At 40.3% G+C, this 21,928-nt stretch overlaps 2 protein-coding genes and 1 pseudogene across 9 annotated transcripts in view; 1 reads left to right on the top strand and 2 right to left on the bottom strand.

Moving 5' to 3' along the window:
- Window positions 1-4,355, bottom strand: part of LOC110294086 (activated RNA polymerase II transcriptional coactivator p15 pseudogene) — a 5,611-nt pseudogene extending 1,256 nt beyond the window's left edge.
- Ccni (cyclin I) overlaps window positions 1-15,300 on the top strand; it is a 24,482-nt gene extending 9,182 nt beyond the window's left edge. For all 3 annotated transcript variants that reach the window (XM_021163123.3, XM_021163122.3, XM_085836884.1), the window contains 5 exons: window positions 7,599-7,727; window positions 8,075-8,149; window positions 9,100-9,240; window positions 9,502-9,732; window positions 13,788-15,300. In XM_021163123.3, the coding sequence (XP_021018782.1) occupies window positions 7,599-7,727; window positions 8,075-8,149; window positions 9,100-9,240; window positions 9,502-9,732; window positions 13,788-14,231 (1,020 nt within the window). In that variant the 3' untranslated portion in view covers window positions 14,232-15,300. The remainder of the gene's footprint in view (window positions 1-7,598; window positions 7,728-8,074; window positions 8,150-9,099; window positions 9,241-9,501; window positions 9,733-13,787) is intronic.
- Septin11 (septin 11) overlaps window positions 14,377-21,928 on the bottom strand; it is an 89,957-nt gene continuing 82,405 nt past the window's right edge. For 3 of the 6 annotated variants that reach the window (XM_029477669.2, XM_021163118.3, XM_029477673.2), the window contains one exon: window positions 14,377-21,928. Coding sequence is in view for 2 of the 6 variants with exons in the window: in XM_029477673.2 (XP_029333533.1) it covers window positions 21,913-21,928 (16 nt within the window). In the remaining 4 variants the exon portion in view is untranslated. The other 3 variants (XM_029477671.2, XM_029477672.2, XM_021163120.3) reach the window with 1 other exon arrangement.

Genomic DNA, 21,928 nt, shown 5'->3' with positions numbered 1-21,928 from the left:
AGGTCCCTTACTTAGCCACTTTCCTGACCCTAGAATTTGTATTTTAAAGCTGCTTCTTTCTTGTATTTGTTGTATGAAGTTTGGGAACAGATCTAACTGTACAGTAAAAAGGAACATTTTGTTTAACATCTATCTAACTACTGATAGTGCAGTAATGTTCCTCTGCTTTTTGGTCCATTATAAGAAAAGTTCTAATTTCTAATTATTACAAGGCTTTTCCTAAATTGGACCTCAGAAATGCTTCTACTGGGCAGCTCACAAGCATGTGAAACTTAAGTTTAATTCCCAGAACCCATGTAAACATTCTGGGTGTGGTAGTTCACACTTGTAGCCCAGCATTGGTGTGGCAGAGGCAGGAGAACCTCTGGAGTTCAAAGGCCAGCCAGCATAGCCTAGTTAGGCACTTCAGGCCAATGAGGACCCTGCTTCAAAGGAAGTAGGTAGCATTCTTGATACCCGTGGTTGTCCTCTGGCTTAGATATGCACACCAGTGTATTCAAACACACACACAATCATACACCCATGCACATACAAATATTGCTTCTGGTCACTTAGTGAGTTCTGGTTCCATCCATGTAAATAGTGCAGAGTAAATCTGTGTTTTAAATGATGGCTCTCTATACATTTAAAGCTAGATTTTACTTCCACAAAGTCATCACTACACACATCTTATTCGTTAGCCATTTTTCATTTGATCAGACTTACCCTTCCCCATTCCAGTATTTTCTTTCTCAGAGTAGACTCTCGTATTTCTTTTCTTGGTTTTTTTTTTTCTTTTTTTTTTAAGATTGTAATGATCTGACTTTATTTTACACTAGGTAAGGAGCACAAAGCAATCTTCTTTAATAAAGTTGACAATTAGCTTCACTTAGAACATTTTGATAATGCACATCAAAAAAAAAAGTATTTGTCCGGGCGTGGTGATACACGCCTTGAATCCCAGCACTCGGGAGGCAGAGGCAGGAGGATTTCTGAGTTCGAGGCCAGCCTGGTCTACAAAGTGAGTTCCAGGACAGCCAGGGCTACAGAGAAATCCTGTCTGGAAAAACAAACAAAAAAAAGTATTTGTCTTACAATTGTTCTGCAATCCAAATATACAACAGCTTGGAAAACAACATTTAGAAAACAAAGGCCAATGTAAAAAGACAACTACAACAGTATAGTATAGGTTTTGATATGGCTCAGATTTTACAGCTTTCTTACTATCATCTGTGTCAGAGATCTGTTCCTTCAGCTGGCTCCATTGTTCCATGTTTAAAGAAATACCTTTTCTCCCTGGTTTCATTTCACCTTCTGAGTCCATCCAATATTCTCTAATATCAATTGAATTTTTCCTTTAAAGTCTCGAACACTGACGTATCTCATCTTTCTAATCTGGAACATGTTGTCATCTCTGCTGCTGCTGCTCTGCTTGGAGGATGCCAGAGCTCTAGAAGGCTCACCAGGCTTTTGCTTCTTCACAGGTTTCTCTGGAATAACTTGCTTTTTCCTCTTTAACTTTTTTTGAACTTCGCTGTCCGAATCACTGCCTGAAGAGCTTGAAGAAACAAGTTCCTTTAATTTAGGCATTGCTCTGCTCCAGCCGACCAATAGCCTCCAGCTCGCTCGCTTGCTCCAGACTGTGACTCTTAAACTGGTGTTTCAGATGTCATTAATGCGTAGTAAAATTAGACTATACCTTTGACTTACTTTGGCTTCTTTTACTAGTTTAGCCCTAATCTTTGTTTTATTTAGGCAACAGTACAATGTTGGCTTGTATTTCTTCTTTAGCCGAATGGATTTTATCTATATTATGCATGTGTTTGCATTTTGGTGTGCTAGGCAGTGAACCCAGGGTCCGGCAAATACTAGCAGAGAACTACACCCTAACTCTAAAGCTTTATCACCACTACCTTTCCTTGGTCATGAATATAGAAGGAAGGGTTAGCTTGCAACTTAGAGTACATTTGTCTCCAAATACTGCTTTTTTAAAATCAGAACTTTATCATTTTATTACTTGCTGTTTTATTTTTCAAAAATACAACATAATATTTAACGTAGATACTTAAATTATTTTTTAGTACTGTAATGTGTTTAGATTCATAAATTCTCTATGTTTTATGGGTTTTTTTTTTAACATTTATCTACTTAGTGTGAGTGGATGTGCATACCTGTGTGTGTGGCATGGCATTTGTGTGGGGATCAGAAGACAGATTTGTCGAGATTGGTTCCTTCTACCCTGTGGGTCTTGGGGGTCAGACTCAGGTTCTAGGGTTACCAGCATATGCCTTTACTTTGTGGGCTATCTCTCTGGCTCCTAGACTTCAAATTTTCTTCAAGACAATAAACATAGCTGCCCAATCACATGTAATTTTTGTCAGATGGACACTTGAGATTTTAATTTTCAGTTACTGAATTTCTAATTTTTAGCTCTTGGGTCATATTCATTTACCTAGTAAAATTCACCATTGTCTTTTTAAATAAAGATTTATGGTGGATGTGGGTGTACACACAGAAGGGGGCTTTGTCTGACTCCTTGAAGTTAAAGGTGTTTGAGTCACCTGATGTGGGGGCTGAAATCTGAATTCAAGTTCTCTAATAGTTAATCACTAAGATATCTTGCCCCTCCGCCCAGTGATTTCTTGTATAATAAATCCTTTATTCTGATAAAGATCTACCTTCCTGTTGCCTGGTTTCTTCTCTTGTCTTTAGTTTGTTTACTTTGTTCTTTTTATGTTTCTGATAAATTTTTTATTTGACACTGAACATTCTATCATTTTAATAATGATACAGACTTAAGTTATTTTTTTTCTTTGTGTTGTTGAGAGATCAAACCCAGGATGTTCGGTTTATCAAGCAAGCATTCTACCATTGAGCTACATTCTGAACTTATTATAGGGACTTAGAGGTATTTCCCTCTGTAGAGAGTTCAGTCTTCTCTCTGGTGGGCAAACTAAATGGGGATTAAACACTTCTGTCCGAGGAAGAGCTGTGCTAATTGAGGGCTAGACCACAGTTGGATGTGACTTCTTCACCTATTACTAGGAATGAAGCTATATGTGTGTGTGCACTTAGGTTCTTAGATCTCTAACTATAGATCTTTAGGGTTTCATTCAGGAAATGTTTTAAGAGGAAAATCATTGTTAAAGTTTGAATATAAATTATCTCCTGCAGACTTACATAGAAGCCTAGTCCTCAGCAGATAGCACTGTGCTCAGAGGTGCTGGTAACTTTAGGAAATGGGGCCTCACTAGGGCTCTACATGGTATTTTGTCCCTGGCCTTTTTTGTTTGCCTGCCTCTTCTTTCATACCATTTCCCCTTTCTGGTCATTTAGGATCCCATCCTGTATAATCCTTTTTATTTACTCGTCTGCCTCCTTCCTTTACTCTCCTTACTCCTCCAGTGATCACACTGAAATCTCAGAAACGGGGCCAGAATACATCTTCCCTGCTTGAAAATTGTTCTGCCAGGTACTGGGTTACAGCTCTGAGGAAAACTAACTGATGCCGTAAGTCAGGTGACTTTTTTTCCTTCAGATTTCTGACCTCCTATTCCTACTATTTCTTGGTTTTTCAAGTCCCAGATTTTGTCTCTTGCTCTGTAACTCTTCTAAGGGCTCGACTGGATTACTCCTAGCTGCTTGCCCTGATCTCACAGTGCTGACTTATCACTTCATTACTTCCTCTCCTGAATCGTCGTTCAGGACCTGGTTGTCAAAGCAGTATTGTAACTTTTAAAAAGCACACTCAGTGTTTTGAAATTTAGTGTGTGTGTGTTATGTTAAATCAAATAAAATAGAAAAAGAATTTCAGCTAGAGGGAATGATTAAGCAAGGAAGCAGGGATGTAAAATTGCATGGTGAGGAAGAATCATAGTCTAAGTACTGTTATAGTATGAAGGTTAATGTAGACAGTAATAAAAGGTATGCAGGGGTGGGAAGGTAGAGGGGTTTTGTCTGTCAAGCATGGGAACTATACTACTGTTATTAATCGGTGAATCTTTTAGAGATTAAAGCTAAGCCAGGTGCATGGTTGAGTAAAGGAGACAAGGACATGTTACTGTGTCTCACCATGTGAATAAATTCTCTTAAGAAGTACTAGTTGAACTTTACCCTCTTAACCTCTTTAGGCATTGCCTATGAGAAGTGGTATCTGGAACTTGTACTGTTCCCTTCTTCCATTCATTGATCCTTTCTTTTATATGATTAGAGAATCTTAGATTTGGAACTATTTTTCATAAAGCTGTCCAGATAGTTTTACTGTTGAGTGCTCTTGAGCTGATATTAGCAGTGGTCTAGAATCAGCATTACTGAAGTACAAATGCATCTCAGCTGTCACCTTCTGAGAGTTTTGTTACTAAGAGTGGGCTTTTTTTTTTTTTTTTTTGGTCCGATTCATCTTTCCATGACTAATTGCCATATTTAAAAATAACTGATGTATAACATTTTATGAATATTTGTTCTTATTTTTTAAAGATTTATTTAATTAATGGGAGTACATTGTAGCTGTCTTCAGACACTCCAAAAGAGGGCATCCGGTCTTATTACAGATGGTTGTGAGCCACCATGTGGTTGCTGGGAATTGAACTCAGGTCCTTTGGAAGAGATGTCAGTGCTCTTAACCGCTGAGCCATCATTCCAGCCCCCAAATTTTTTTCTTAATCAGGTAGTATAGTGGGAGGGCAGAAGAGAAGTAATATTTAATCCTTTTCTACATGCTTATACAGTTTATATCACTTATATTATATCACTTAGCTACCATAACTATGGTAACCATATATATAGGTGATTATATTCCTTCTATTCATCTTTTATAATTCTCCTTAAATTTTTGTTTGTATTTGTTTAAAGTGAAGTGTACCAGATAAGGATAAAGTCTGCTCTTTGGGAATGTTTTTCTGCCTCTTGACTGTATGTCTGAAGTGCCAGTGTAGTTAGTGTTGTTCTTGTTTCTTGTGACCCCTGATCATTGTTCCTTTCCTCCCCCGAGAGCCCTGGAATGTATCAGGTGGTATCACTGCCTTCCTCTCTTTCATGAATTTGTTTCTTCATTGTTGGTTTATTAGGCTGACTGAATTTTCTTTCCTTAAGTGCTTAACTTCTTACTTAGAAGAGACTACCTTTACTTTCAGAGATCGTTAGGGCACAGAAGTAGATTTTATTAGTAACACCTTGGGGCTCTAAAAATACAGGAAATTATGTAATTAAGGACCTTGCCAACTGATAGTTACGAAGATTCTAGCTAAGGCTGTAGTGATATCCTCTTACCTAAAGAAGTGATAGCTCTAGACAGTAGCGTTTTGTCAAAGGGTTGATTCTCCCTATCTTATTGATGGCCTGACTCCTGGCTATAGGTGTATACCGCTGTTGTTGGAGTGCTTGTCAGGCATATATGAAACCCTGGGTTTTGTACCTAGCACTGCATAAACCAGGTGTGGTGTGTATACCTGTTATCCTAGTAATGGTGGAAGCAGGAGAAGCAGAATTTTAAAGTCATCCTTGCCTATATAGCAGGTTTGAGGTGAGCCTGGGCTACATGAGATCCAGTCTTTTAAAGAAAAAAAATATGACCACTGTTTCTCTGTCAAACAGGATATAAGTTCCCTGGTACTCATGCAGTAAGAACCTTCAGGCTGGCAGTTTTATTCTCAAACCTTCCTTAAGTCTTTTTTTTTTTTTTTTTTTTTTTAATGTTTGATCATAAAATTCTAGGATTGATTCTTTGGACAACAGTTCCTGGGAGTCTCTACCCACCTTAATCTTGTCTGTTCTTCTGAAGAGCTTAACTATGTTACTGTCGTGGGTTTGAAATCATCTCTGTCCTCCATAGGAAAGTCTGTGTGCTTAAACACTAAGACTTTTTATCTTGTAGCACAGATGATGCCCAACCTCTTTTTTTTTTTAAGATACTACTTAGTTACTGTTTCTTCTAAGATTTCATTACTCCCACACCAGCTATTAAACCAGGTAACTCTGGTTTGGTTTAACACCTTTTTATGGTCTGTCTGACTATAAGACTTAAGTTTGGAAGGGTAAATAACTTTTACTCATTTATCAACTTTGTAGTGAGTTGTTAATAAAATAGATTGTAAATCACCTGTATCTTACTAGTATTTCTATTCAGCACTGTGACGTTGTTCCCAAAGGGTTGAACAGAAGGTAGGTGTATGTTAATTCCCCACTAAAAATACCTGTTATAACCAAGTTTAGAACTAGGCATAAGAATTATGTAAGCATCTTGGTGTGGCTAATGAGGAAGAACACTTTGTCATGTGTTTGCTGACAAGCAGATGACAGCAAGGAAGACTCACAACAGAAGTCACAGTGGCAGGGGCAGGGACATGATGAGCAATAGTCAATCCTGGAACTCTAGAGCAAACCAAGAACAGTAACGAAGTTCTAGCTAGAATTCCTGTTTGAGGAGCTGTACCATAGATACAGTCATTGAACTTTTAATTTAATAGCTGTTAGGTTTTTTGTAGGATATTAGCGTAGGTTGGCATTAATCAGGAAAAGTGTCCCATGATCACTGCACTATACTTCATAAAGATAAGTTAGTCTCATTCAAGTAATTTTGTACTCCATTGTGTTACATGACACGGTGTGGCGTAAGGGGCTAGGACATGGGGCTCAGCAGGTAGTTTGAGTTTGTGACCATGTAGAAGCTCTAACATCCCAAGCACTGTGTAACCTGGGCATGCGAGTGCACCGCTGCACCCCAGCACCTGAGAGGTGGAGGGAGGCAGGAGGGTCCTCATTTTAAGGTCACCCTCAACTACATAGTGAGTTTGAGGCAAGCCTGGGCTACGTATGGCCGTATAAGTAGTCCTCAAAAGGATCTTTCATTTAGCATCAGTAGTATACGAGCAGTTCAGCCACGACTGAAAATCAAATAAAAGTAAAATGCCTGCTACTTAAAAATACACACAGACACATATCTTAAAACTTAAGCCTTTACTCAAAAGTTCAAAATACTATTTAGGTAAATTAAAATGCTTTTTATTGTTGTTTTTAAAGAAATAATCCTTCTGTTTCATTTCACAGACGATCCTCAACCTCTTTTTTTTTTTTTTAAGGATACTACTAAATACTGATATTTTCAGGCTCAGAAGTTACTTCATTCTTAAAAGTTAGGAAAACTTAAATTATCGATTAGTAGTAATTAAATTTTAAAATGTTTTGTTTCCTAAATATCTGAATTTAATTCAAATTGTAGATGTTTGGTGAATAGTGAAGATTTTAGTAAAGGATCAGATGATATTAAATGTGTTATGGTATATAAAATTTTCATCTATCTCAAGTGTGATTTTTGAATGGTCTTCAAACATTTTAACTATTAATGCATTTTTGTTTTATTTCCTAACATTTAAAAATATGTACGTGTATTTATTTTGTGTATGTGTGCATGCATGTGCCATAGCACATGTTGGAGGTCAGAGGAAACTTGTAGGAGTTGTTTATCTCCTTTGACCTTGTGAGTCTCAGTGAGTGAACTCAGGTCATCAAGCTTGGCAGCAAGTGCTGTTCCCTGCTGAGCTGTCTGTCAGCCCTGTATTTAGAGAGCTCTAAACGATAACTGAAACTTTGTGATCTCTTATTTTTTAATTATTCCCTTCTAGAATGTTTCTCCATCCCAGAGAGATGAAGTAATTCAATGGTTGGCCAAACTCAAATACCAGTTCAATCTCTATCCAGAAACATTTGCTCTGGCAAGCAGTCTTTTGGATAGGTTTTTAGCTACAGTAAAAGTAAGTATTGTCAGACACATTCAAACACAGCATCTTTTTCAGTGACTTTTGTGTTAAACTACGGGCTACTAGTAAATGTATTGTCATGGCAGTAGATGTAGAGATTTTGTGAGGACATTATTTCTTTTGTTTTAAAATTTTGGAAGTGACTCAGTAAGTTCAGAGTTTTACATAGCACTTATTCAATGACTGGTATAAATGAACAGAAAAGAAACTTATTTTTGTGCCTAAGAAGATGTAAACTAGGAGAATTGTAAACTTAGATGTATGTTTAGATTTTAAAAACAAAGAGCTTAATTCAAAATACTCATTAATGGTTTTTTTTGTTGTTGTTTTTAACATTTTAGGCCCATCCAAAATATTTGAATTGTATTGCAATCAGCTGTTTTTTTCTGGCTGCTAAGACTGTTGAGGAAGATGAGGTAAGGAATCCTTTCAAGGTTTATTCTTTAGGTTTGGTTGGTTCACTTGGAGGCTTTTTTGTTTGTTTTTAATGAAACCTTTATTACTAAATATGTAAATGTTCAGCTCTGAGAGTAAAGGTCTCCTGGTAGTCAGGAGCCAAGAAATAGCACAGAGTCACACCACACAACAAGCCTCACATGAGAGATTGGGAAAGACATAGGAGGCCAGCCACCTGTGCTCAGGAGAGAAACAGCAAAGACCTGAGCAGGAGACAGACTGTATATAGGGTTCCTTAGGACTGGGGGATGGTTTCTGGGATAGTCTGGAATGGTAGAATTCTTTGGCCTGATCTTGGGCTTTTTTTTTTTCTCTGTAGGGTGTAATTTGGGTACCTGCATCTTGAGGGCCTGGAAACAACCATTAAAGAGTATATAGGAGCAGGGCCAGGCTACTTGAGCCTTGAGAGGCTTAAAAATGAATGCTGTCTTAACTCCAATTTTAGTTAAGTGTTTTTGATGCATTGTTCCTCTAATATGCTTCTTTGGAAGATCAGCTGTCTCTTTAAAATAATTATTTATTTGTTGTTGTTTTTTTTTTTTTTTTTTTTAAGACAGGACTTCTTCAGGTAGCCCTGGTTGTCCTAGAACTTGCTTGGTAGACCAGGCTCTCCTACAACTGCCTGCCTGCGCCTGCCTCTGCCTCCTGATTTTTAGTGTTTTGCCCCAGTGTATGTAAGTACACTGCATGCATGCCTGGTGCACACAAGTCAGAACGGCATTGGTTTCCCTGGGACTGGTATAAAGACAGTTGTGAGTTGCCATGTAGTAGAGAATTGAACTTAGGCCTGGGAAGAGCAGCCCTGCTCTTAGCGACTGAGCCACCTCTCCAGTTCATTTTGGTTTTTTAATATTATTTTTCTCTATTTACATTTCTGACCTTTGTTTCTTACTCCTTTTGCCTTGGATAGAAAATTCCAGTGCTAAAGGTATTGGCAAGAGACAGTTTCTGTGGATGTTCCTCATCTGAGATTTTGAGAATGGAGAGAATTATTTTGGATAAATTGAATTGGGATCTTCACACGGCCACACCATTGGATTTTCTTCACATTGTAAGTATATCTAAAATGTTTTAGTTCTTTCTTGGAATACAAAGTCCTGGTCCAGTAACTTAGACAGAGGTTGCCTCTTCCTACGGATTTGGGGGAAACTATTAAAGTCAGTCAAGGAAAAACTTAGACTCTGAAAATGTATCAAATCACTACAGATAAAAGTTCCAAACTTGCATTGTACCTGAGATGATATTTCTGTGTACACTTTCTTAGATATTTTCCTTTAGTAACAATTTTGTGTTTTCTCCTCCAAACCTCCAGTTCCATGCCATTGCGGTGTCAACTAGGCCTCAGTTACTTTTCAGTTTGCCCAAATTGAGCCCATCTCAACATTTGGCAGTCCTGACCAAGCAGCTGCTTCACTGTATGGCCTGCAACCAACTTCTGCAGTTCAAAGGGTCCATGCTTGCTCTGGCCATGGTTAGTCTGGAAATGGAGAAACTCATTCCTGATTGGCTTCCTCTTACGATTGAACTGCTTCAGAAAGCACAGGTATCAAGCTTGACTTGTATTTATTACACTATTTTTTCCCTTGGTTGACTTGAGAGGGCTACTCTATGGTTTTAAATAAAACTGAGAGGAGGGGTGGGAGAGTTAGTTCATGGTATAGAAGGCCCTGACTTTAGTCTTTAGCAAAAAAAAAAAAAGAAAATGAGTTTGCAATTGGCATCTTCAAATGCCACCTCACTATAATGAAAACATTAGATAGCAGGTGTGATAAAGCAGTCGTGCTGCTTGTTAGTAACTGCCTCAGAGAAATCAAGTTTAGATTAGCAACCTGACATCCATAGAGACTGATGAGTTTTCTTCCCCTTCCCTGCTGCACAGCTCTAGGAGTTGATTTTCTTGGTAGACATTCTGATGCTCAGAGAAATTCATTTAATTTTATTTTTTCCTTAGCTGTACAGGATCTTAGAAATCATTTTACTCGTGAATTATAGTTTCAGTCTAGGGAATTTGAGAGTTCATTAGAGTGACATAGAACTCCTTGGTTGTGAAGACTAGAAGGAGTCAGTGGTGGTTTGATTACTCTGTACATGTTGTGAGCTACCTGATGTGGGTGCTGGGATTTGAACTTGTGCCTCTGCAAGAGCAGTTTGTGCTCTTACCCACAGAGCCATCTCCAACTCTTCTCTTTTTGATAACACACAAACCTTAAAGAGTCTAGAACAGGCTGGAGAATTGGATTGTTGGGTGAAGTTGTATGCAAGCATGGGGAGCAACCTTTGGGACCCAAGGATGGCTGCTAGTTCTTCTGGGCATAGTTCCTGTCCTTGCTAGGCTCACCTGTGTTGATTTAGATCAGAATATAAGGTCTTGTTTCTTTGTAAGTAGACCCATGGCAAGACTTAGACTTGGGGTAGGTTCTAGTATCAGAAGCTTTGTATCAGATCATTCCAGTACTGCCCCCTCCTGCTGCCCCTGGTGCTGGGGATCAAATTGAGTTACACCCCCATTCTTGATGCATTTTGTTCTGTCTTAGCTCTGCCTGTGCATCTTTTGTACTTGGTACATATTCTCTGGTTTGAGAGCTTTCCTACCCAGCCTATGCCAATTCTTCTGTGCCACTGTTGATCTCCACAGTAGGACAGCTGCACCTTTCTCATTACCCCTCCCTTCCTGGAGTTTATTTATATAGCTATGTTCATGTCCTTTGCTTTCTTAACTGTAGTGTCCCACCCTGATTGTCAGGGTATAGATTCTATTGTGGTCTTCCTAGCTGCCTGCTAGTCAGTGGTCAAAGTAGATGTTCTTAAATAAAACTAAAATAGAGAATTAAAACGCATACCCTCCTACCATGGACTCGTGGTTACCCTTGAAAGGTGCCTAATATTCCAACAGGTATTTTCAGGATTTTACACTGCTCACCATATGTGGGCCCTCTGGGGTCTGTCACATATATCATGTTATTCTCTTCACTCTCTTCATTGGAAATCTATGTATGGCCTTATTTTATTGCTGCTTGACACATTCTCCTGGTCAGCTAAATGGTTAGCAACTTTTTGTTGCTGTTTTTGATAAGATCACTTAGCAATGGTTACTATATTGAAATTTGGGCAAGATAGTTATAAGAATGGCCAGTAAAGGTTCTCTTGATTCTCATAATAAGTGAGATAAGTAAATAAACAAATGGTTCATTTAAAATGCTTAAATGTTAAGCACAAGATCAAGGACTTATGTGCATCTAGAGCTGGTAATTGTAGTGCATCCACCTAAACAAGTGCACTTTACTACAGAAGCGGTGGGTTGGGGGTGGTTTGTTACTTTCCAAGGTCAAGTTCATATTGTACTAGATTAGGATTTATTTTGGACAGACTTTGTTTTGAAACTCCAATGGAAAGTATTTTTTAATGCCTTACTATTTTTTGATAAAACGCATGTTCAGGATCATGACCAGTGAATTTGTGGCACTTTTCCTCTTCTTGGATGCCAAATGTCTTCAAAGCCTTTTCTCTGTTTATTGGTTCTCTTTTGTATTCTGCTTGAAATATTGGAAACTCCACTTCTTACATGTTATAGTTTTTAGCAGGGGTCTTCATCACTGGGCTAATAATTAGATCTAGTCCACATCATACCTAGCCACCTGAGTTCAATTCCTAGAACCCCTGTAAGGTGGAAGGGGTACCTCCATGTGTGTGCTATGGCACACGTGTCTACTCACACATCATAAGCATGCATGAATGCATGCACAAACAAAGTTATGGACTATTGAAATGGCTTTTCAAGGAAAATAAATTCTGATACTTGATGTCTTACTACTGTGGTGTCTTCTAAAGTATTTTAAAAAGGGGGAAATGGCGGATGCCAAAGTCTTGACTTAAATATTCTGATAGTTTCATGTAACTGTACATTTATGTTTTTCCCATTGATTCTTTCCTGATAAACATAGTGAATATATTTAGAGATGAGCTAATTTTGTGGCAAAATGTGTTCTTATAGAGTGGTACTTATTTCCACGTAGTATTACAAATAGTTCTGCTGTGTACTTCAGTCTGTGGGATGGGTAAAATGTGGGTAAGAAATGTCCAAAATGAGCTTGGTGTGATGGTACACACCCCTAGTGCCAGCACCTGGGAGGCTGAGGGGCAAGGGCCAAGAATGAAAACCAGCCTGAGCTCCCAGCTAGAAACAGAAAGGAAAGATGCAGAAAGGGAACGTCAAGGGAGTGCACTTCCAATAGGGAAGTGCTCCTGTGCTTAACGTGAGCATCCTGGAGGGAAAGGGCAACAGTTTTGAGTATGCAGAGGCAGGTAAGCAAGGCAAAGTGGCAGAGGGGCCAGTTCGCATTACATAGACTAGGCCTATGCCAGGAGTGTAAACTGTCAGTATGGGATACACAGTATGGGAAGTGCAGTTATGAGAGTTATAGAGAGCCTTGTACATGTTACACCAGAGAGTATTTGGCTTACTTTGAAGACACTGCCATGCTGCTGAAGAAATGTTGACTAGAAGAGAAGTGGATAGTGACAGAGAAGGTCACTCAGTGCTACAAGTTAAAAGTAAGGCAGATACCTGCTAGGAAAACTTTGAAGGCCTTTCACTGTATATAAAGCAGTGGTTCTAAAATGCTTTTTAATGCTACAACCCTTTAATAAAATTTCTCATGTTGTGGTGACCCAACCATACAATTATTTTCATTGCTACTTCATAGCTGTAATTTTGCTACTGTTATGAACTCTGATGTAAACATATGTGTTTTCTAATGATTTCAGGCAACCCTTATGAAAGGACCCAACCCCCAGAGGGTTGTGACCCACAGAGAATGAAAGCAATGGCTAAGACATAGTGCCTAAAACTTGAGTCTTGAAGTCAGCAGATGCAAGGGTAGATTTGTTACCTGGATGGTTGTGATTGATTGTTTGCTTAACTGAGGGCATATTGAAACAGAAACGTATGACCATGGAAATTGCTCAAGAGGTTGAGGGGATCAAATGTGTGTTACTCCAGAATGGATTAATACCTGAACTATTCCAAAGGATAAGGAAAAAAATATCAATTCCCAAACTATGTCGTTTTGTTAACTATTTTCTACAAAAATATGCTTGCTTTACATTTGTAATTGTTTTATAACATGATACTTAAAATTAAAAAAAAAAATTAGCTAAACAAGCTTCCCCATTATTCCTAGTTTAATGTTTTCCATTGCTTTTGACTCTTCCTTAAATTGTTGATGGCTGCTCTGTGCCTTTCTTGATTTTGGCCTTCACCGGAGAAGTTAGAAGAGGCCAAGAGAGTAGGGACTGGCCTTATAGACAGGAGGCATAGACAGAAGAAAGCAGACATTGCTAATATAGCAATGGACAAAGATAGGGTCTACCTTCATGTGAGTGCTCACACACAAATACAGATTTATGTTGGAAGTGCAAGCATGTGCACGCATTTCAGAAGAAGGCTCTGTAGGTAGAGTAATCAGTGAGTGGGATAGAGGGTGTGGCGGAGGAAAGCAAGCTGAAGGGAGAGAAGGTCCAGGTTGAGGCCAGTGGCAGTAAAGGGAACAGTGGGCCATGTTACTGACCAGTGTGGTTTTGTTTCTTTCCTTGATCCAGATGGACAGCTCCCAGTTGATCCACTGTCGGGAGCTGGTGGCATATCACCTTTCTGCTCTGCAGTCTGCCCTGCCTCTAAATTCCGTTTATGTCTACCGTCCCCTCAAGCACACCCTGGTAACCTGTGACAAAGGAGCATTCAAATTACATCCCTCCTCTGTCTCAGGCCCAGATTTCTCCAAGGACAACAGCAAGCCAGAAGTGCCAGTCCGAGGTCCAGCAGCCTTCCACCTGCATCTCCCCGCTGCCAGTGGGTGCAAGCAAACCTCTGCTAAACGGAAAGTGGAGGAGATGGAGGTGGATGACTTCTACGATGGGATCAAGCGGCTCTATAATGAGGATAATGGTCCTGAGAATGTGGGTTCTGTATGTGGCACTGATTTATCAAGGCAGGAGGGCCAGGCTTCCCCCTGTCCACCTTTGCAGCCTGTTTCTGTCATGTAGTTTCAGGTGTCACCTTCCAGTGCACACTAAGGCTGACTACTCGGGGTGAGACTAGAATACCAGGAAAGGCTGCAGAGAAGGGCATGTGCTTTATCAGACTGACTGAAGTGAGCCAGGGAAAAAGAAAAACACTCTTATTCTTCCATGCGGTTACTTACAATTCAACGTAATTTAATATAAAGGCATATATTTGTAGACTCAAGATCCAAAATATATTTAAAAGTAAAGCAAAAGTTCTTTGTACTATGTCAGTTCCACCATTGTTAAGTTTGCCCCATGTCAAAAAAAAAAAAAAAAAAAAAAAAAAAAAAAAAAAAAAACAATGTTTAGCGGAAAGTTGCAAACTCACAGCTAGGAACCTTGTTCCAGTGTCCTTATTTTCCTCTTGCCTTTTCTTGCCTCGGTTGAATACTTAACTAAGTTGTGTGCTTGTTGATCTATGTATTCTGACTTCACTCGAGGACCACCCACCTTTTCTTTTAAAGTAATTCAGTAAGTAAATTATTTTTGTGTGGCAGCCATGTTTAATCCACAGTTCAAGCATGTTAGTTTGAAAAGGGCACTTTGAAGCTATCCCCATGAATCAGTGGCAGTAGGAAAAGTTCTCTTTTTTTGTGTCTCATTTCAGTTTTTAGTTTAAAATTATTATTGTCCTTTTTTTTGTTTATCTTGAAGCTTAATAAAATGGCACGTAATTAGGACATTTTAAGCATTTTTGACATTTATATAAAAGAATTTCTGATAAGGTTAATATATCCAGGTGCTCACCAAAGAAACATGTATGTAATATACATAGATTTTTGTAACTGATCTGTTCTTGCTCATTTATAATCAGTAGAAGCAACTGTCTAGATACTGGGGCAGCCCTGATTTGAGTCTGTAACTTATAATTTAATTCAGTACCCTAGTTTCATATTATGCCATTAGGATTTTCTTGATAAGGAGTTATTCCCTTGTTTCTCTCTGAGCAACGTCTGGACCCTGAGCTCCCTTTGCAGTCTGAAGGCACTGCAGTCAGAACCATGTACTGCTGATAAAGCCTCTGGTAGCAATAAAATGTTGTCCTTAACCTTGGTTTCTGTAGGAATTTTTGTTGGTTTGTTTTGCTGATGAAAAGGTTTGGTTTCTGACTTCTTGGACACTTTGTTTTCAACTAAGGAAACCAGCAAGAAGCCTAAGCACGAGCTTAGACAGAGGGGGTTGGGCGTCCTCTCCCATTCCTGATTTTAATGGGGCTTATTAATGGTTTTATTCATTTAGGAGATTGGCCATGAGCTTGTCATACATAACCTTTATTATGTTGGAATATGTTTCCTACAGTCCTACTTGTTCTAGGGCTTTTATTCAGAATGCATGTTGAAGCTGGGTAGTGGTGGCTCACGCCTTTAATCCCAGCACTCAGGAGGCAGAGGTAGGCAGATTTCTGAGTACAGAGTGAGTTTCAGGACAGCCAGGACTACACAGAGAAACCCTGTTTCGAAAAACAAACAGAAAAGAATGCATGTTGAATCTTAAGGAAAAAAAAAAATTAAAAAAAGATGGAGGGTGTTGACTGCAAGTTTCACATTTGTAGTATTTTCTTCCTGTGGGCTAGAGACCTTACAACCAACTGGGATTGCTTATGAGGGAGGGCAGGCTCCAGCTTACAGATAAGGAGTTTTATTCTTAACTCGTTGATTTTTAAGTTTAACAGCAAGAGTATTTTCAGATCAATATCTAACATTTAGAAAGTTGTAGAAGACTTTAACTGCTTAATTTCTATGACCTTGAAAATCCAATTGGAGTAAGCATTAAGTGTGCAAGGATGGGGGTTGGGAGAGCCATGAACAAAGGGTTGTATGCAAAGGATTGGCCTCACACAGGTATGTATTTTTATAAAATCACACGTCCTCATTTTCTTTCTTGACATTAATTATGGGAGCTTTGGGTTCACAGTTCAATGTGTTCATAATGTGTGTGATATGAATGGGACACCACACACACACAAACCTACACATGCACTTAGATGCACACCTAATCTATAAGACAGACACTGCAGACTGCAGAGGACTTTAGCTGCTCCATCTTGAGGTTCCTTAATGCTCATGGTGAACTGGTGCTGGCATGCATCTGTGGTCCTAGCTACTAGACAAGAAGACTGCTTTAGCCCAGGAAGTCTGGGCAGTAGTGAGATCTCTAGAGTGAGGCTGGATGACCCAGGTTCAATTCCCAGCACCCACATGGTATCACAACCAACTGTGATTCCAATTCCAGTAACCACAGTACCATCGCTTCACTGGGCCTATACATACATGCAAGCAAGGCACCTACATGAATAAAAATAACAAAAACTTTAAAGCAGAGTATGTTTGGGGTATTCTTTTCATGGGACCCTAAAGGGGATTCTTGATTTGGGTCAGTGGTAATTAATACTTAAGAGCTGCTGTACTCTCAGCTAAACCTAGTAAATATCCAGAGCCCTCGGCATTCTTCAAAACCAGCCTGAGACTGAAATAGCAAACACTGAACACTGTAGAGCCTCGATGAAGAGTATTCCTGCATTAAGAATATTCCTGCTGCTCACTTAGTTCCTTGGGGTAGTTGTTGCCTCCTGGTGGTTAAAAGGTGCATCATTCTTGGGTTCTCCAGAAAGTTCAAAGGATGGGCTTAGTAACTAATCCACCAAAACCAAAACAGGACTATGATGTATTCACAAGTGAGATGAGAAGCTCTTCATCCTCTGAAAGCTGGGCAAGTTGGTTACTGGCGAACAAGATGCTTTCTCTACCAGAGGAAGGGGAACTGGGGCTGAGTCGTCCATATCATCCCTACTGAAAGGTAAGAGTCAGGTTTGGTTAGAGTGCTCCTGACACCACGGTTGGCTCTGAGGGAAGCTGATGAGAACCCATAGGCTAAACACTTTACTGCTTGCCTGCCAAAAAAACATCCCAACCTCTAGAAGAAAATGGTGGTTAAGATGTTGACGTTCCTTCAGCATGCATTTCAGGGGAAAGCAAAGGTACTGTGCCAAATGTTCTCACCAGCATCCTGAGGGGTAAATACCCTCAGATCATAACATATGAAGGCTGAAGGATGTATTCTAAATGGCGTTAATCTTCAAAGTCATGTCGCAACTTCTGAAAGCTCCTAAATTCTTGAACCTTTAAACTATGTTAATGAGGTCTTTGTACCCATTACTAAATAGTGCTTTGGTTTTCTGGTGGTGTTCCCAGGGGGGTTAAAAAAAATCTCTTCAGCCTCGTGGTGAAACTCAGCTGTCTGGGTTGACTGGTACTAAGCAGATAAATCTGTGTGCTTTGTGGTTACAATTTTACTCCATTTTGTGGTGTGTGTGTGTGTATGTGTGTATACTGAGGTGCTTGTGTGGATGGAGGTCAAAGGACAACTTAGGGCGATCAGTTTGTCAGCTTTCTCCTTCCATCACTGGGGTCTCAAGCTAGCAGTCAGGTCTCCCAGAATACTCACTGAGCCATCTCACTGGCCTTTGTGCTTACAGCTGTATGCAACTTAAGGTATAGGTGGGGCAAGCTTGTGAGCTTTAAGAAGTTAGCAAGGAGCACCTCAGGCAAATAACCCAGAACCATGTGTGTATCTATATCCATGCGGAGTGAGTTGTACATAGTCCCACCAAGGAGGCGGGTGTGGAGGTGGCCCTAGCCCAGAATGTTGCTGCTGTTGGTCTGAGTTGGACTTAACCAGCCATTAGGACATGAGAGATGAAGTGCGCACATGTAACACAAATGTCATTAAGGAATTAGACTGGAAATTTTCTATTCCAGTTAGATTTGGTTTTGTGGCCTTTTGGATATACCGATGGAGGAGTAGGGCAAGGATAACTGCTTGGGCCAGCTCTGTTACTCTTTTGTTGTTGTTTTGTTTTTTCGAGACGGGGTTTCTTTGTGTAGCCCTGGCTGTCCTGGAACTCACTTTTTAGACCAGGCTGGCCTTGAACTCAGAAATCCGCCTGCCTCTGCCTCCCAAGTGCTGGGATTAAAGGAGTGGCCACCACTGACCGGCAAGCTCTGTTACTCTTTCACCAAGGTAACCAAGAATGTTTTATTGCTGTAGAAGCTTTGGGGTTAAGGGTAAAAGGAACAACTCTTATCTTGACTCAGTATAACCTTCATAGCCTATCAAATGCCAGACTGTTCCAGCCTACTGATACATGTAGCCTACAGAAGAAAAGAGCTAACTCCTCTCTGCACAGCAAACCTGCTGCTCATTTTATGGGAACAGCTCGCTTTGAGAGGACACTCCAGAATGAAAACTCCAATAGCAAACAGCCATTGAGACAAGCTTGTGGGAGGATGGGGCCCTGTTGGTGTTCAGAATAGGATTCATCTTCGATAGTTGAGTAAGAGACACAGCACCATTTCCCTTTGTTCCACACTTGGTGTGCTCAGGAGGGACAGAGGGCAAGTACAGGTAAGAGTGTGCCCCTGTGTGACTAATGCTCATGGCCACGTGGCACAGAATAAAGTACCAGAAAGGGGAAGTACTGCAGACAGCTGGGAATGCTGTCCCTCCAACTCTGCAGAGAAACTGCGAGAAGCCCAGCTTTTAATGGAATGTTACTCAATTCCTCTCATACATTAAGTTGTGCTTTGTGGGAAAGGGACAAGCTCATGGTAATAGCCTCTGTTCCACTCATTTGGGAGCCACAATCTTAAGTTCCCAAGGCAGACTGAAAGGCTCCAGCGACCGTGAAACAGACATGGGATTTCTGCATCTCCTGTGATGTGCAGCAGACATCCAGCAGATTGCATACAGAGAGTTACCAGTGAGACTGGAGAGGGAGAATGGGCACTTAGGCTCCAATGACCATACATCTATCCCTTTCACTGGCGTGGGTATTGACAGTTGCTTGCTAGCTACTGACAGGAAGAGACATAAGGACTAGGTATCACTATAAGATTTCAAGCACAAGGATCTTTGAAGAGACAGTGCCCTGTTGGTCTCCATGGCAGAAGGATGGCTATCTGCAAAGCTTTGTGTAGGTAGATCATTAAACACGGTCACAATTGTGTATTTCTTAGATGTCCAGAAACATCCTGCAGTCATTTCCAATGGTGAACAAAAAAACAACTAAGAAAGTTAATGATAAGGTACCATTGATGGTGAAATGTTTGGATGTTTGGTCAGACAATGACATATGGGCTTTGGTTTGGGCTGGGGGTGGGGGGTTGTTTTTTAACTTTCTTTTTAAATTACCCATCTTAGCATACACTAATCCAGGATGTATTTCTCTTTCATAATGGATTATGCTGGTCTCAAGTAGACAGCTAGACTATACTTGGATAGGCAAGTATTTGAAACTCAGTAATTTTTTTAAAGTTTGGGGTGAAAAATAAAAAGGCTATTGCCTACAGCAACAGGTTCTTTCTGTGGCTCAAGTCTTTCCCACAGTGTAGATGAGGGTAAGCCAGTGCACTTCTTATTGCTGGTGATGGTCCTCGGCATAATTCCACAGGAGGCCCTGAGGACCCACGACTTTGTCAACATCTGAGAAAAGGAGTCATGTGAAGCAAAATGCCAAATCAATGGCAGTCAGTCTTAAGAGACAGAACACAAGATACTTGGCCAGTGATGTCCACAGCAAGGTTCTCTATGGTCACTGAATGGAAGCTAGCTTGCTTGGAACCCCCTCACTTCTCACCTCAATCTTAGTATGAAGAGAAGAACAATGAAACTACACACTCTCCTTAGGCAAAATCCTGCCACCTGACCTGATTTTTAAGCATTACTCAACTATCACCTGAAACAAAATGCATTTTGAAACAAGTGAAATGATAGTATAAAATTGATATTAAATGATTTTAACTTAAAAATGAAGTAAATTATACTTAGTGGTTTCAACATGACCTCATGTTTAACATAGCACCGATATATGCTAGCATCAGAGTTGGTACCCACGCCCCGTCCATTAGTCACAGCACTGAGTTTCAGCCATTGCGTACGGTGAAGGGGCATTTGGGCAGCTTAGTAGCTCCAGTGAAACTGCCTTTACTTACACTTAGAAATACTTTCTAGTGACAAGCTGCTTGCTAACAAACTCATCCAGTTGCTCTAAGGGGCCTCTTCCTGAGAATAAGAACTATTGTATCTTCACTGGCCGACAGAAGCACTGCACCTTTCTCACAGAGGGCACCGCCCCAAAGGCTTCTGACCAAATGCAACTCGCACCTCCCATGGAGATGAAAGATGCAAACAACGCTATAGACAAGTAGTGAATTTAGAAGGGAACTTCAACCATTCTTTGCTGATGGGAATTTGGATAGTTGGGTTAGATTGATAGGGATCTAGAAGGTGTCTTTTGCCTGAGAGGTGAATATTATTTTAAGTGTCCTGACTCGGCATAGACCCGGGTCAGCATTAGAAAGCACAAGCTAACTCAGCTGGCACAAGTGTTTCTGGATGTGGGTGGGTTCTAAGTTTTCTGATGCAAATGCTTTGACTCCTAGCAGGCCTTTTGCAGAAACTGTGGAGAAAGCCCTGTTTGAGTCCCTCTGAGAAGGTATGAACTGAACCTTTGTTAACACAGCAGTGACCTGGGAAGGGTGTGTACAGTTTGGTGTTTGTTTTGTGGTTTAAAAAAGAAAAGAAAAAATGGATAGGAGGTAAAGCAGAGCTTCACAACAAATTCAAAGGCAGGGATGGGCCAGACAGGATTTTAAGATATCTTTAAATATAAATTGAGCCCCAAAGGCAGAAAAGTCATTTACCCAACACTGGCACAATTCAAACATAATTAAGACTTGTAGATCAAAACTCTAGTAACAAAAAGGGGCACTTTAAAATTGCATCTAAGAGAAGAACATATTAAACAGAATTCTCCCCTGAAGTGAACTTAGGATTGCCATGATTTTTGACACCAAAAGTTTGAATAACAAATACAAAATGCAGGAGTGGCTAGTTGGAATTCCCCGCCCCCCAAACGAGCAGAACCCCCTCCCCAAACAACTTCTGTAAGGGATGCAGGTAACAGAGTCAAATAAAAAAAAAAATTGGTTCCTGAATTTAAAGGTAGGATGCCCACTTCTTTCTCTCAAGAGGCAGATGGTCAGCTGAAAAATAAAAACACCGTATCAATAGGACGTTCCGGAGGGAAAACTGCAGCCACCTCTGTGCATGCAATAGCATTTTTTTTTTAATCCCACGCCAGAACAACCCACAAAACCAACAGAAGGCAGCAAGGGCTGGCCCACTCTGATGACCTGCTGATAGCTGAGGATCCTGATGGGTTGGTGAGAGTTGCCCATAGGATCGAGACCAGGAATACCATGGGCTACGTTTGCCCCACAGATGATGACAACCTCAAGTGAGGCACAGGCTCTCCTCGGTCCTTAAGGTCTTAGATCAGGAGGTTCAAGAAATTGGCAGCTAAGCCACAGGATTCCAACCCCAAATCCCGGGGTTTGGGCCTAAGTTTTCTATTCCACTCTTTTCATTAATATATCGTTACTATTTTTGGTAGTTGAAGTCACTTCGGTAGCCACTGAGGGTGGTGGTTTGTAAACAGACATTGACATTTACAAACAGCAGTGCAATATTTGACCCAGACTTTAAAGAATGGGAGGCGATGGTGGAGATGAGGTAACTCTTCCCCAACTCGAGTGGACAGACAGCTCCCGCTCTTCTAATGCTGTCCATTAAGAGAGAGTAGGGCTTGTCAACGGGATGGCTACATAAAGAAGAAG

The sequence above is a fragment of the Mus caroli genome, unplaced genomic scaffold (genome assembly GCF_978045245.1).
Source record: "Mus caroli unplaced genomic scaffold, Mus_caroli_1 scaffold_4, whole genome shotgun sequence".
NCBI lineage: Eukaryota > Metazoa > Chordata > Mammalia > Rodentia > Muridae > Mus > Mus caroli.
The sequence above is the reverse complement of the archived record's forward strand: the minus strand, read 5'-3'. Positions and strand labels throughout refer to the sequence as shown.